Source organism: Hydra vulgaris, chromosome 13, assembly GCF_038396675.1.
Source record: "Hydra vulgaris chromosome 13, alternate assembly HydraT2T_AEP".
Classification (NCBI taxonomy): Eukaryota; Metazoa; Cnidaria; class Hydrozoa; order Anthoathecata; family Hydridae; genus Hydra; species Hydra vulgaris.
The window spans coordinates 27170001-27183557 of record NC_088932.1 but is presented as its reverse complement, the minus strand read 5'-3'; the positions used below and the strand labels follow the sequence as shown (position 1 = coordinate 27183557).

The window sequence follows — 13557 nt, the reverse complement described above, 5'->3', positions numbered from 1 at the left end:
GTTTTTAAGTCTGAAGTGACTATTTTTAACATATCAAACAACTATATTTAGTTATAATTAATTCTCATATTAACTAAAAGTTGTCTTTTAATTTATTAGACAATTTTTTTTTTAAAGTAAGTCTATAAACGAAATAGTTTAAAAGCATCGGTGCTCAATGGCCAAACATCATTATCATCACCACCGTCATTTATCGGCTGCAAACAGGGTGAGTTTAAAGTCGGCAACAACTTTTTTAATACTTTCCGTGCTTAATCAGACTTGCCTGACTTTGCGACGTACCTGATCTCTTTTGCTGTTGGTGGCGTTTTACTGTTTATCACTTTGCAGATTATATTGGAGATAAAATGTTTTCGGTTTACCAAACAACTTGACTCTATGACGGTTTTCTGGAGTCCACAGTACGTATTGGATTATAAGATTATTTGAGTCTTTTGTAGTGTCTTAAGAAACATAATTGTTAAATATGAAGCCTTAGCTGTTGCAGTTTATCATTTCACGTATTAACTGAATGTTGACTTTTAATTATTTTTATACTAAGTATTATTATGTAACTGTTAGGATCAACAGATTATTAGATTGACTGCTGAACACTATTAACCGTTAAGTTAAATTAGCGCCTTCTTGAAATTCACAAATACAACCTATTCTAAAGGTGATTGTATGCGGTACAAAATAGCTTTTTTATAAGGTTTTTGGCAGCAACAGACTGGTTCTTCTATAATTTTTTGTAAGAATTTTCTCTGATATTTTTTCATTTGAGAACTTGATTGTCTTTCTTTGAAAGCGAAACTATGTAGTTATATAGCTCCACTACCGCACAGATATCTAAAATTTTAGTAACAAATAATTGGGTGACTTATAAACTGTCTTAAAAAGTACCCCATTGCGTAACTTTTGTATAATATTATGTATAAAAATATATTTGCAAAACTAACATTTTGCTACATTTATTCAATTAAAATAAATATTTCTTTTGTTGCCATAAAACTCTTTTATTCTTTATTTCTCTTGATTTTGACTTGTCCAATTGTGTCTTTTAGTCATGAGGCGCTTCTTTAAGTCTATCACAATCCTAATTATTTATGTTAATTATATTAATCCTAATTAATTATAATTAATTATGTAAACTTGGTTTTTGTTAATAAATATTTTATAAACAAAAACCTACTTGCAACAAACAGGACAATATAATTTTCGGCAATTATCGGAAGGTTCATTATTTAACTAGCAGTAAGCAATTTATAATAAGGATTATTAGTAAATAAATCAATAATAACAATTAATTTGATTTATTATCTGAAAAATATAATAAAATACAAATTTTAGTTTACGACATAAACAATACATTTCATACATTCAATTATTAAATCAGTTAAGTCAGTAAAAAGCAAAAGCTTATTAAAAAAAAACAACCCCGAAATACCTAAGAACTTATTAATAACATAAAGGGTTCCATTAATGATCCCTTTGTTAACAAACCCTAAATAAAAAGAGAAAGAAACAGACAGCGTTTTCAATGGCACAGCTATGTTAAAAAAAGTTAAATAACATACAAAATATTATGATTTATTAAAGAACTTATTATGAGCATAATAAAAGTAATTTGACAATGACAAAATCAACATAGTGTTGTTATAACATGTCGTTATAAAAATATAATATAATATAATAACATAGTAGCACAAAATAGCTATAAAACAATACCATAAAAACTGATTTTGTAATGATACCAATAAACAAAATCATTTGTACCTCAATTATGCAGAATTCTAGTTTCTTTTCAACTGTTGACTGATGATTAATACAGTAATTTCAAATGATATAAATTTACTAAATTAAAATCATGTTTCAACAGTAGGCGAATTTATAAAGCAATGACAAAATCAACTAAAAAAAAGGAAGAACATAATTAGACAATGTTTGAATTTATAAAACTAAAAAAAAAAAAAAAAAAGGTTACTATGAAAAGTAAATAAAATGCATAGCGAGTAATATTATAACTATGATAACTCTTTAAAAAGTAAGTTCTGATAATTCTTAAATTTATTGATTGTGATATCTTAAAATATTAAAAAAAAAAAATGTGAGGAATAAAAAGAAAAGTATAGTAAAAAAAAGATATCTAGTTAACAATATGTTGGGGGAATGTCTTGATCTAGCCTAAGATTATCTACACATTAAAAAACTTGACCACATATTTCAAAACATGGGGGCCCATGATTCATAGCTTGAACTACATTAGCTGTAAATGAAACAAGAGAAAGACAGGCATTAATACTTCTTTCTAATATTCCACTGGTATAATATTATTTCTTTCTAATATTCTTATGGTATAATATTATTTCTTTCTAATATTCCACTGGTATAATATTATTTCTTTCTAATATTCCACTGGTTTGATATTATTTCTTTCTAACATTCCACTGGTATAATATTAATTCTTTATAATATTCCACTGGTATAATATTAATTCTTTACAATATTCCACTGGTATAATATTATTTCTTTATAATATTTCACTGGTATAATATTATTTCTTTACAATATTCCACTGGTATAATATTATTTCTTTATAATATTCCACTGGTATAATATTAATTCTTTACAATATTCCACTGGTATAATATTATTTCTTTATAATATTTCACTGGTATAATATTATTTCTTTACAATATTCCACTGGTATAATATTATTTCTTTATAATATTCCATTGGTATAATATTATTTCTTTACAATATTCCACTGGTATAATATTATTTCTTTATAATATTTCACTGGTATAATATTATTTCTTTATAATATTCCACTGGTATAATATTATTTCTTTCTAATGTTCCACTGGTATAATATTATTATTTCTTTCTAATATTCCACTGGTATAATATTATTTCTTTATAATATTTCACTGGTATAATATTAATTCTTTACAATATTCCACTGGTATAATATTATTTCTTTATAATATTTCACTGGTATAATATTATTTCTTTACAATATTCCACTGGTATAATATTATTTCTTTACAATATTCCACTGGTATAATATTATTTCTTTACAATATTCCACTGGTATAATATTATTTCTTTATAATATTCCACTGGTATAATATTATTTCTTTCTAATGTTCCACTGGTATAATATTATTATTTCTTTCTAATATTCCACTGGTATAATATTATTTCTTTATAATATTCCACTTGTATAATATTATTTCTTTATAATATTCCACTGGTATAATATTATTTCTTTATAATATTCCACTGGTATAATATTATTTCTTTACAATATTCCACTGGTATAATATTATTTCTTTATAACATTCCACTGGTATAATATTATTTCTTTATAACATTCCACTGATATAATATTATTTCTTTACAATATTCCACTGGTATAATATTATTTCTTTATAACATTCCACTGGTATAATATTATTTCTTTATAACATTCCACTGGTATAATATTTTTATTTCTTTATAATATAGGAATTAGTATAATAATAGGCATTATCATATTTTCTAATATTCCAATATAAAAAATTTATATTAGAATTATGATCTTTTTAGCTCCCTGTAAATATATATTGTAAAACTTGTGGAAACGATAAATGTGGAGGCAAAACTACCTTACCATTATGGCAACATAAAAAAAGTGTTTCATCAAAATATTTTGTATCTGGCAGGTCTGGTTCACTTCTCTTAAATAGTTTTGATCTATAATTGTATTGCTTTTTGTCTAGCAACATTTTGAACAGTCTAGCAAAGTAGTATACTAATTATTATGTCTAGCAACATTTCTTCCTTGTCTAGGAAAAAATTATTTATTTTGTAGATGAATAATTTCATCTCGCCTAGCTCTATCTATTTCATTTCGACAAGGAGATTATCAACATGCCTAATCACATTATTCTCATTTCCACGAATAACTTCTTCAAGCCTAATATCATCCATTTCAATTTCACTAATTCTATTGAACATTTAACCAGTAGTATTACTTCTACTGCTTTATTACTACTACTACTGTAGTAACAAATAAACGTAAAAAAAAAAACGTTAATAAAAAAAACCTGTTTTTTTATAGTTGTTTTAAATTAATAATTTATTTTTGTACAAAAAAACAACATCTGCAAACATAATAAAGACATGAACAAACTATTTCTGCCTTATGCCTTCCACGCAGTTTAAAACTATTAAATTTTTACATGAAAATAATATGTAGTAAATAAAAAATTCACTTTTGTTTTAAGACACCTAAATAATGAAAAAACTATTTACAAAACGTTTATATTGTTTTTTCTTTCGCATTTTTACGATCAATGATTGTAAACCAAACTTTTTTACAAGACCCTCTAGTTCTGGTTTCTTCAACATTAACGCAAACTTGTCTTTCATAATTAGCTCATTTGAATATATTACATTAGATAAATGTGTATAAATAAGCCTCCTATCTTCTTTAGTGAATTTTAGGGTTTTTTAAAAACAGTGGTTTTGAAAAAACAGCTGTTACTGTTTTTCAATTTCAAAAAAAACAGCTGTTAACAGCTGTTTTTACTGTTTTTTAAAATTTTATAAGAAATTAAAATAATGACACAAGTTAAGGAGCAAAAAACGTCAATGTCCTTATATTTGTCAATCTTTACTTGAAGTAACTTACTACTAAATAAATAAAGCTATTAAAAAACGCAATTTTTGAATTTTATTAAAGGATGAAAAACTTTAACTATTTATTCAGCTATTCGAATACAAACTACAATTTTTTCTTCATTTTTTATAATAAAATTTTAAAAAGACAAAAGCTTTAAGTGACTCGTCGGACAAACGCGATCTAATTTTTGTGCAAAAATTTGTGCAAACTGAAAAAACACGCTCAACGTCAGTTGATGTTGGTTTAATACTTAAAAGTGCATTGAATAATTTTTGAAGGTTTTCTGTACATTGTCCAGTGTTCTTATAAAGAGTGAATTCCGATTTTAACCATTTGAAATCGGATCCAGTTGTTGTTGTTGTATGTTCTTTACGAAGAAACAAGTTTAATTCGTCGTTTAGTGATAGACTAACATTTTCAGATTCGGATTGTATCGACTAATCTATTTCAGTTTACTATTCTATTTATTTCAGTTTACTATCTATTTCAAGACGACCGGCAAATATCAATGTTGCTTTTGTTGGAGTGTTTGAAGGATCTTTTAAACTCTTTAAAAGATTCATAACATCCTTGTTCAATCTTTCATCAGTACGTATTTTCAAGTTATTGTACAATTCTTCACTGATTTTGCTGTTGATCATTGACAATTTTTTAAACATAAACTCCAAAATTATTTCAGCACTTGCTAATGTTGCATCTTCCTGACTTAAATGTTGAACTGCAAGTTTTATCGGTTCCATAGCATCATAAAGATTACGAATAGCAATAAAATCAATTGAATCCAAAATGTGTGTCGCATTGAACTCAAATAAAGTCTCTTGAATTGCCATTTCAGTCTTAATAATCGAGTCCAACATGGTTGGAATTGAATTCCAGCGAGTTTTTACATCAAGATGTAGTTCAATTTCACGTCCTGTTAAAGCTTTCACTTTACTCAAAAAAATGTTGTTGCAAACTGTTGAATTTTTTATGAATTTGACAAGCTTTCGAGAATTTTTAAGCAAATCGTGATAACTAATTTCAGATTGTTCAATGTCGTCATCATTTAGCAAATCAAGGCAATCATCAAAGCAATCACTTTCATCAGATTCATCGCTATCAAAATAGTGTTCCTCAATTTCATTCTCTTTCTTATATAAAGTATCGCAGACACCCAAATGTAGAGCATGGTTTAGGAAAAACTGGCCAATTATATCCACAAGTCTAATGAATTTTTTATTTACTGTTGCTCCATCCTAAGTTGAGCCAACAATATCTTTGTTCATGTCAATGCCAAAATCAGCTAAATGTTGTTTCATAGCGACAACCATGTCTTCAGCAGAACAAGATCCAACAATGCGAACAAGACCAGTTTTAATATTGACTTTATCATCGCTGCTGTGTATATTAATTCCAAAGAATTGTCTTCCTCTTATTGTTGTATATTCGTCTACGCACATACTGAATTTTGCTCCATTAGCAAGTTTTTCCTTAATTATTTCAACAGCTTTTGCTTTCTTCTCGTTAAAATCTTCAATAATTAATTTCATGACATCACGTTCATTAGCTGGAAGTTTGTAACCATCTCGTGATATAGATTGACAAATATAATTGTTTCTAGTTATTGCTCTAATTGAAATACCATCAGTTGCCATATCTGTAACTATTTCTTTGAGGGATTTTCGATTGAAAAATTCAAAAATTGATTTTGTTCTTTTCTCTGCTGTTGGTTCTTCGTTGGATGTGCCAGCTGCTGACCTTTCAAAATCAATTCCATGTGTCTTAAGATGTGCTTTCAATATAGTTGTAGAATTTCCAGAACAGACAATGATTTTGTTGCATCGCGAGCATTGTCCTTCGAGAGATTTTGTTTTTGGATTTTTTCGTTTTGTAGCAAAATCCCATACTCTCGACATTGCTGAAATATATAAGCATTGTTATTGTATTCTTAAATCAAATTAAAATGATTTAATACGTTCTGTTAAATGTGTTACTTTTAAAAACACCTAAGATTTTACTTTCTTCTCTTTGAAAAACACAAGAAAAAACACTAACTTATCACCAATACGTAATATTTTTTAAACATGAAAAAGTCGTTAAAAACAGTAAAAACAGTTCTGAAAAAACAGCTGTTTACTGTTTTTCATTTTTGACCAAAAAACAGCTGTTTTACTGTTACTGTTAAACAGTAATGAAAAACCCTAGTGAATTCTTTTCGACTTCTTTTAAAAGATGTCTCAGCACTATCTGGAGAAGTTGGAATATAACCATCATAGTCAAAATCTTCAGATTTATCTACGTCCTTTGCAGCATAAAACAAACTTTCACCATTGTTACTACTTTCAGTGCCGTAAATTTCTTCTTTTCTTTTCCTAAGTGGATAAACTTTTTTTTGAATTTCTTGTAAAATAGGGGAGCTTAATGGACAAGAAATTTCATTTACAAAATCAACATTGTCAATATTAGGTTCTGTTTCTGATACTTCTTGATTTGGCATTTGTGTGAGTTTTTTTCGTTTGATTGCGTATCGAACTTTATCAACTATTTTTTTGACCTTTTCATCACATACGTTTTCTGAAGAATTAGCCAACTTTTTTTTTACATCAGCTACTTTTATAGACCACTTGTTTATTTCATTTTCAAACAATTTCAAAGGTATGTTTTTCTTTTCTATATTTGTACCCTATTCATCTGTTAATGATTTTTGAATTAAAGACAGTTGATTACTTGTACTTGACGCAGCATTATATTTGTCAAATATGGCGTAATTGCTCTCAGCCACTTTCAAACTGTGACATAAATGATGCGCAACATTTTGCTTCAAGCTGGGAAAATTTTGATGAACTTTTGTCGTAAATTTTCTCACTAACGTTGGAGTCATTTTAGTATAATCTTATTTTACCTTTTTACCTAAAGCACGATTCCAAAATAAATGAAACTGGGAAGTAATCATTGATGAGTCCACTGGAGCACCATTATAACTCAAAAACACAACTGCTGTATCTGTGGGAAGAAAAATTCCATAAAGTTTATTTCGAAAAAACTCTATATATGTATTTAGCTCATTGTAAAGCTCAAAAGTCAATACAATATTTGCAAGTCCCTTATATGATGTTTTATGCTTTTTAATGCTAATTGTATAACAATTTTCTTTATATAATGCTCTGCGGAACTCACCAATAGTCATATTGGCGGAAGCTCCTGGTCTTGTGGCATTATTAAGAATTGTATACGCTAACAAATATGATCTGACCAAACAATATTTGGATTTTGTAATTACAAAACTGGAAGATATAGAGGCTTTAATTGTGTCTTTTGCACATTTGACATAATCAGATTTATCTAATGCATTTATTTCTTCAGAAGACGGAATATTGTAGAAATCATCCATGTCTTTTTCATGTTGTCTCTCCTGGATGCCCTTCCATAAACTACACTTCCACTGCTTCATAGAGATTTTTAACTTGGAGTATTCTTCATTAGAAATAATTTCAAGTTTTTCTTTAGAAATACAAAAGTCTAAACACAGTTGTAGAGAACCTAAATAGGTTTTTATTGTTCCTGGCTGCTTTTTATCTTCTTGCAATTTTTAACATCCAAGAATTTAAGAAAGAAACACACCCAAGATGCTTGTAATTTACATCATCATCTGTGGCATGACGAACAGCTCCTAAAACAACATTTTTATGTTTCAGGGCAGTCCGAAGTGGTTCGATACCACCCTCAACACTTTGAAGCCAAATTAGAAATTCATCTAATAACTTATCTTCTTCAAATGAAGTCATATAAAACTTATCTTCACCATCATCAAAGTCAATATTTGATTCATCAGAATCAGAGGCATCTTTTTCATTTTTGGTACCTGCAACATTAAACAAATTACTTTTGCTATGTCCAGCTTGAAAACTATTACTCGATTTAGGGAGCCTTTTATCTAAGTATTGCAAACTTAGCCAGTCTTGGTTTTCATCGTCTGAATCACTACACAGGAAATTGTTGTCATTATGAATAGCTCTATTAAAATTATTTTCTAATAATTCATCTTCTAAAAATTTAAACTATAACATACTTTTCACAAGCAGGACATCTTACTTTGTGGCGACTGTTATTAGAAACAGGTTCATCAAGGGTTTTCAGTTTTGACAGCAACTTAAAAATGATAAAATTCAAGGATAAAAAATCATTTAATAAATTAAAAAAAAAATCTTAACAACAATTTTAAAAAAGTCAAATGTTTCTATACCTTTGATGCTTGATTAAAGTCATTGTTATCAACAGCTTTCATCATTTCTGTCTTCATACTTAAAAATGCATAATAAAAAAAAACTGTAAATTAATAAAATACCAAAGACTTATTCAGGGTTTATACAGGTTCTCAATAAAAGATTTCCCTGACTTAACTCAAAAATATAAGTAATTTCCCTGACTTTTTTCCTTGAAACTCACTTGTTTTCCCTGACTCATTCAAAAAAACCCTTTTACCTTGACTTATTAACTATATATAGTAATAATTATAAATTGTTTCCAGAAAAAAATTGAGTTGCATTGACACTCGCATATAGAAAATAAAATACTTACATAGACATGCATTGACACTCACTTATGTAATAAATGATCATATGTTCTTCAATTAAAGGCTTTTATTTACACGATTCTACTTTTTTAAACTATTTGAAAAAATACTCTTTTTTATGACTAAGTATTATCAAAGTTTCACAAGCAAAAGTTGTTGTTAAGTATCTTTTTTCTTTATTATAAAGATTAAGTAAAAAAAAGGAAAAATTATTTTGTAAAGAAAAACAATAGCGAGAATAAAGAAATATCTTAAAAAAAGAAAATAACTTCACACTATTTTCTTCTTTCCTTCCAATATTTGTACTGCTTTTTCCAAAATTTTAATTTCAACAGGTTTTTCTTTGCTCTAGCTTTTTAAACCATTTCCTTTAATTACTATTCCAATATCATTTTTAACAAACTCAGTTCTAAATTATCGCAGGAATCTAATAGGAAAATTTTCACTTTACTACATCACTGATTTCTCTGGTTACAATTTCCATTTGATAATTGCGTTTCTTTTGGTTAGCATTCTTTCTCCCTTGTTCAAGGTCTAACCGATATCATTGACATGCACCTTTAAGAGACTTTATAAACCTAACTGTTAGTTCTATTGTTGATAATAGTCTACTATCATTTTTTTTTGATTTCATTGATCTTTTTTTCAAGTTAACTTTGGATACAATCTTATTAATATTAAATTGTCTCTCTACAGTTGCTTGACCATGACTTGTAAATAGAACCTATTTTTATTTTATGTTAAAACAGATTTTAACCCCTTTAGTATATTGATAGAAGATTTAGGAACAAATTATTTATCTAATCTAGTAATCTTGCAACTGAAACATCTTGCCTTTTCTAAATCTTGAGATAACAATCCTAACAGATCTAAATGTGGCATAACTTTCCCTGCTAAAGTCGCATTAATAATCTTAAATGATATTAGATAAGTCCAGAGGTGTTTTATCTTTCTTCAGAATTTGACCGGTTGCATAGAGGGTATTTAACTTAACTCAAATACATTGGGATTTATCACGGCGTCATAATGTAATAGACTTTTTTGAGTGACTTTCTCCAATACAACACTTATCATATTTGCAGCTTTCTCTTTACATTTTTTACATTAAGATAAAGAAAAATATGCAGATTTTACTTTATATTTATGTAATAAATCCCCTAGTTATTCTTCAGTTTAAGATACAAAATACAAATATTTTATTATGAAATAAATACCTTCATCAGTTAGATTAAGCTCTAGCAAGTCAACAATTCAAGAAGAATATCAGTTTTAACAGATATTCTTGCCCAGAAAAGGCTACATAAGATCATCTGTTTGATGTTTTTAGATATAATATGGAAGACCCCAAAAGGTTCGCAATATGTCTTATATATTGAGATAGATATTCAAAATTGGATGTAATAATTAAGAACTTAGCAAAATTATTTAGAATACTGATTTTAAAATGATTGACAAAAAATCTTTAGAGAACATTTGATAGTAAATTATTAAATTTATAAAAAAAGAAATTCCAAAAATAAAAGTATTAAACAGTACATAAAATAATTTATATTTAGATTAATTACTAAATCAAATATTTTAGTATCAAAGAAATTTTGAATTTTGAATATTTTATTGTTCCCTGACTGACTAAGAAAGCAACCAATTGTTTTCCCTGACCACTAAGTAAATGCACAACCATCTATCCACACTCATACATAAATTAAAACACAAAAACTTTACCTATCTTTTAACGAATTTGGAGTAACATTATTTTTCAGCAAACATGTCTAACAGAAACAGAAAGATTTCTTTTCAGATAAATATATATATATATATATATATATATATATATATATATATATATATATATATATATATTAAAATATTTTAAATGAGAAAATACAACTTTATAATGGAACTTGAAGTTTCATGCCATTCGGCAATCATCAGCCATATTATACAAATATAAAATAAAAACCATTATAAAAAATACAAATTTAGCGTTGCAACTGCATCTGACGTCAAGTGTACCTGATCCGATATTTGCTAATCGCCAGAATCAAAGTTAGAAAGTAAAAATTTTTTCCTATGCCTACAAGCAGAAACCAATTCACTTTTTTTATTAAGTAGTAAACCACTATCAAAATTCATAATAAAATATTTTTCACTAATGCAAAGGTTACACTTTTTTGTAGATGGATTATAAGATTGGCATCTTTTAATTATGTTCCACTTAATTATAGGCATGTTACCTGCGTCTTTGTGTTTCTAGATTTCTTTGGAAAGTTCTGTATCATTTCTATACCTGATTGCATTAAATGATTTAAGGTGGTTTGCAAATCTGAGCTTGAATGCGTTTTCACTGATACCGATGTAAGATTTTTCCGTTAGACTGGGATTAGGTGATGATAAAGTGGCTTTATATACAACGTTTTTTGATAGACATTCGTTATTTAACAGGCATGCTGTTTTCTTAATGCAGTTGCAATTTATATCATTAGTGGTGAGTTTGTTGCGCAAATTTTGTTGGTTGTATGAATTAATAATAGATCGAATATTTGGCATGCAGCTGTAACTAACTTTTATTGTGTTTCTGTTGAAAATTTTGTGGAGCTTATGATGTAATGGAAAATGTAAGTCAATTAAGTTTAAGAAAAGGTGTCCAATTTTTGTTACCACATTTTTACTGAAAGGAGGATTAAACCATATTATATTTCTTTTTCGTTTATTAGTATTAGAAGGATTTAGATTTGAATGATATTGGAGATTGGTGGGAAATCCAGACTTTTCTAATGCGTCTTTATAAATAGGAGCAGACTTTTGGAAAATTTTTTCGTTTGAAGAATTGGAAGATAATCTATGTTCAATTGAGGTTGGTAATTGTTTTAAAATGCTTGGTGGATGGTTGGAACTAACATGGATATAATTTAGCGTACTATGCCGTTGCAACGCTAAATTTGTATTTTTTATAACGGTTTTTATTTTATATTTGTATAATATGGCTGGTGATTGCCGAATGGTATGAAACTTCAAGTTCCATTATAAAGTTGTATTTTCTCATTTAAAATATTTTAATATTATTTGATCTATTTTTTTCAAAAAGATATTGATCACTCTTAAACAGACAAGAGTTGTATTTCCAGCAATATACAACATTTATCAATAAGTGTATATATATATATATATATATATATATATATATATATATATATATATATATATATATATATATATATATATATATATATATATATATATACATATACACACACACGCTTTTTCTAAAATATCAAAGTTTATAGAATGAAAAATGCAAACATATTATATGTTTGCATTTTTTATTCTATAAACTTTGATATTTTAGAAAAAAAAAAAAATATATATATATATATATATATATATATATATATATATATATATATATATATATATATATATATATATATATATATATATATATATAACCAATTAAAACTAAAATTTTTAGATCAAAAGGTTGGATTTTAAAAATCAAAGTTTTAATGGAGGACTAATATATTTATTATTTATTGTATATGAAATTCATAAGTGCTAGTAAAAAAAAAAAAAACTATGAATAATTTCAAACATATTTTGACCTGATTTTATCTGCAAAATGTAATTGTTTGCAATCAGATGACTTTTTCTTCTTCTAAAAACCAGTATTAATCATGATAGTTCACACTTAATGAATTTTTATTTTGTATTTTATGTTTACATATGGTAATATTTTAAACGATAATTTCGAAAATCTTATGTAATAATTACAAATTTTATAATACTTAATTTTATCACACCTTTCAGTAAAAAATTTATTCAGAAATACCTCAGCCTAAACACAAAATTGATTTTATACCACAAATCCATTAGAGTAAGAAAAAAATTTTAAAAACAACTACAGCAAAACTTAATATTTATAAGAACAAAATGTAAAATTAATCATTTAATCTAATACCTGAATTCTTGACCAAAGCATCAACTTTGCAAACAGACTTATAATACATTCAGGTACAATAACCTTGTAGATGTAATCGTTAAACTATAAATTAATATATTACATATACAATATATTAATATAGTTAATATATTACATAAACTCTCGGAATCGGGGTCAACATTGCTAAAAGTGTTTGAGGTCGGTATACATATCATTAAAAAAATCTAGTATGCATCAGTGTCAATCTTTTAAAATACTTATTATCCAGTAAATCACTGTTTTTTTACAAAATCAATTTAATTGCACCTTAGAATCTCGGAAATTTGATCCCAATGCCAAATATAAACAATTGGATTGATCTTCTGATAGCAAATTGTCTAATTCAAAATCAGATAAATTTTCTAAAAAAAAAAAATTAAA

At 26.7% G+C, this 13557-nt stretch overlaps 2 protein-coding genes across 4 annotated transcripts in view; one reads left to right on the top strand and one right to left on the bottom strand.

Moving 5' to 3' along the window:
- Positions 1 to 13557, top strand: part of LOC136090256 (aryl hydrocarbon receptor nuclear translocator 2-like) — a 98666-nt gene that overhangs the window by 47146 nt on the left and 37963 nt on the right. The gene's annotated exons all lie outside the window — the stretch shown is intronic.
- The window catches only part of LOC136090367 (uncharacterized), a 1072-nt gene continuing 267 nt past the window's right edge, over positions 12753 to 13557 (bottom strand). Inside the window, exons 3-6 of the mRNA XM_065816958.1 lie at positions 13444 to 13538; positions 13156 to 13239; positions 12998 to 13032; positions 12753 to 12852 (exon numbers count right to left, since the gene is read on the bottom strand). Coding sequence (XP_065673030.1) covers positions 12753 to 12852; positions 12998 to 13032; positions 13156 to 13239; positions 13444 to 13538 — 314 coding nt within the window. The remainder of the gene's footprint in view (positions 12853 to 12997; positions 13033 to 13155; positions 13240 to 13443; positions 13539 to 13557) is intronic.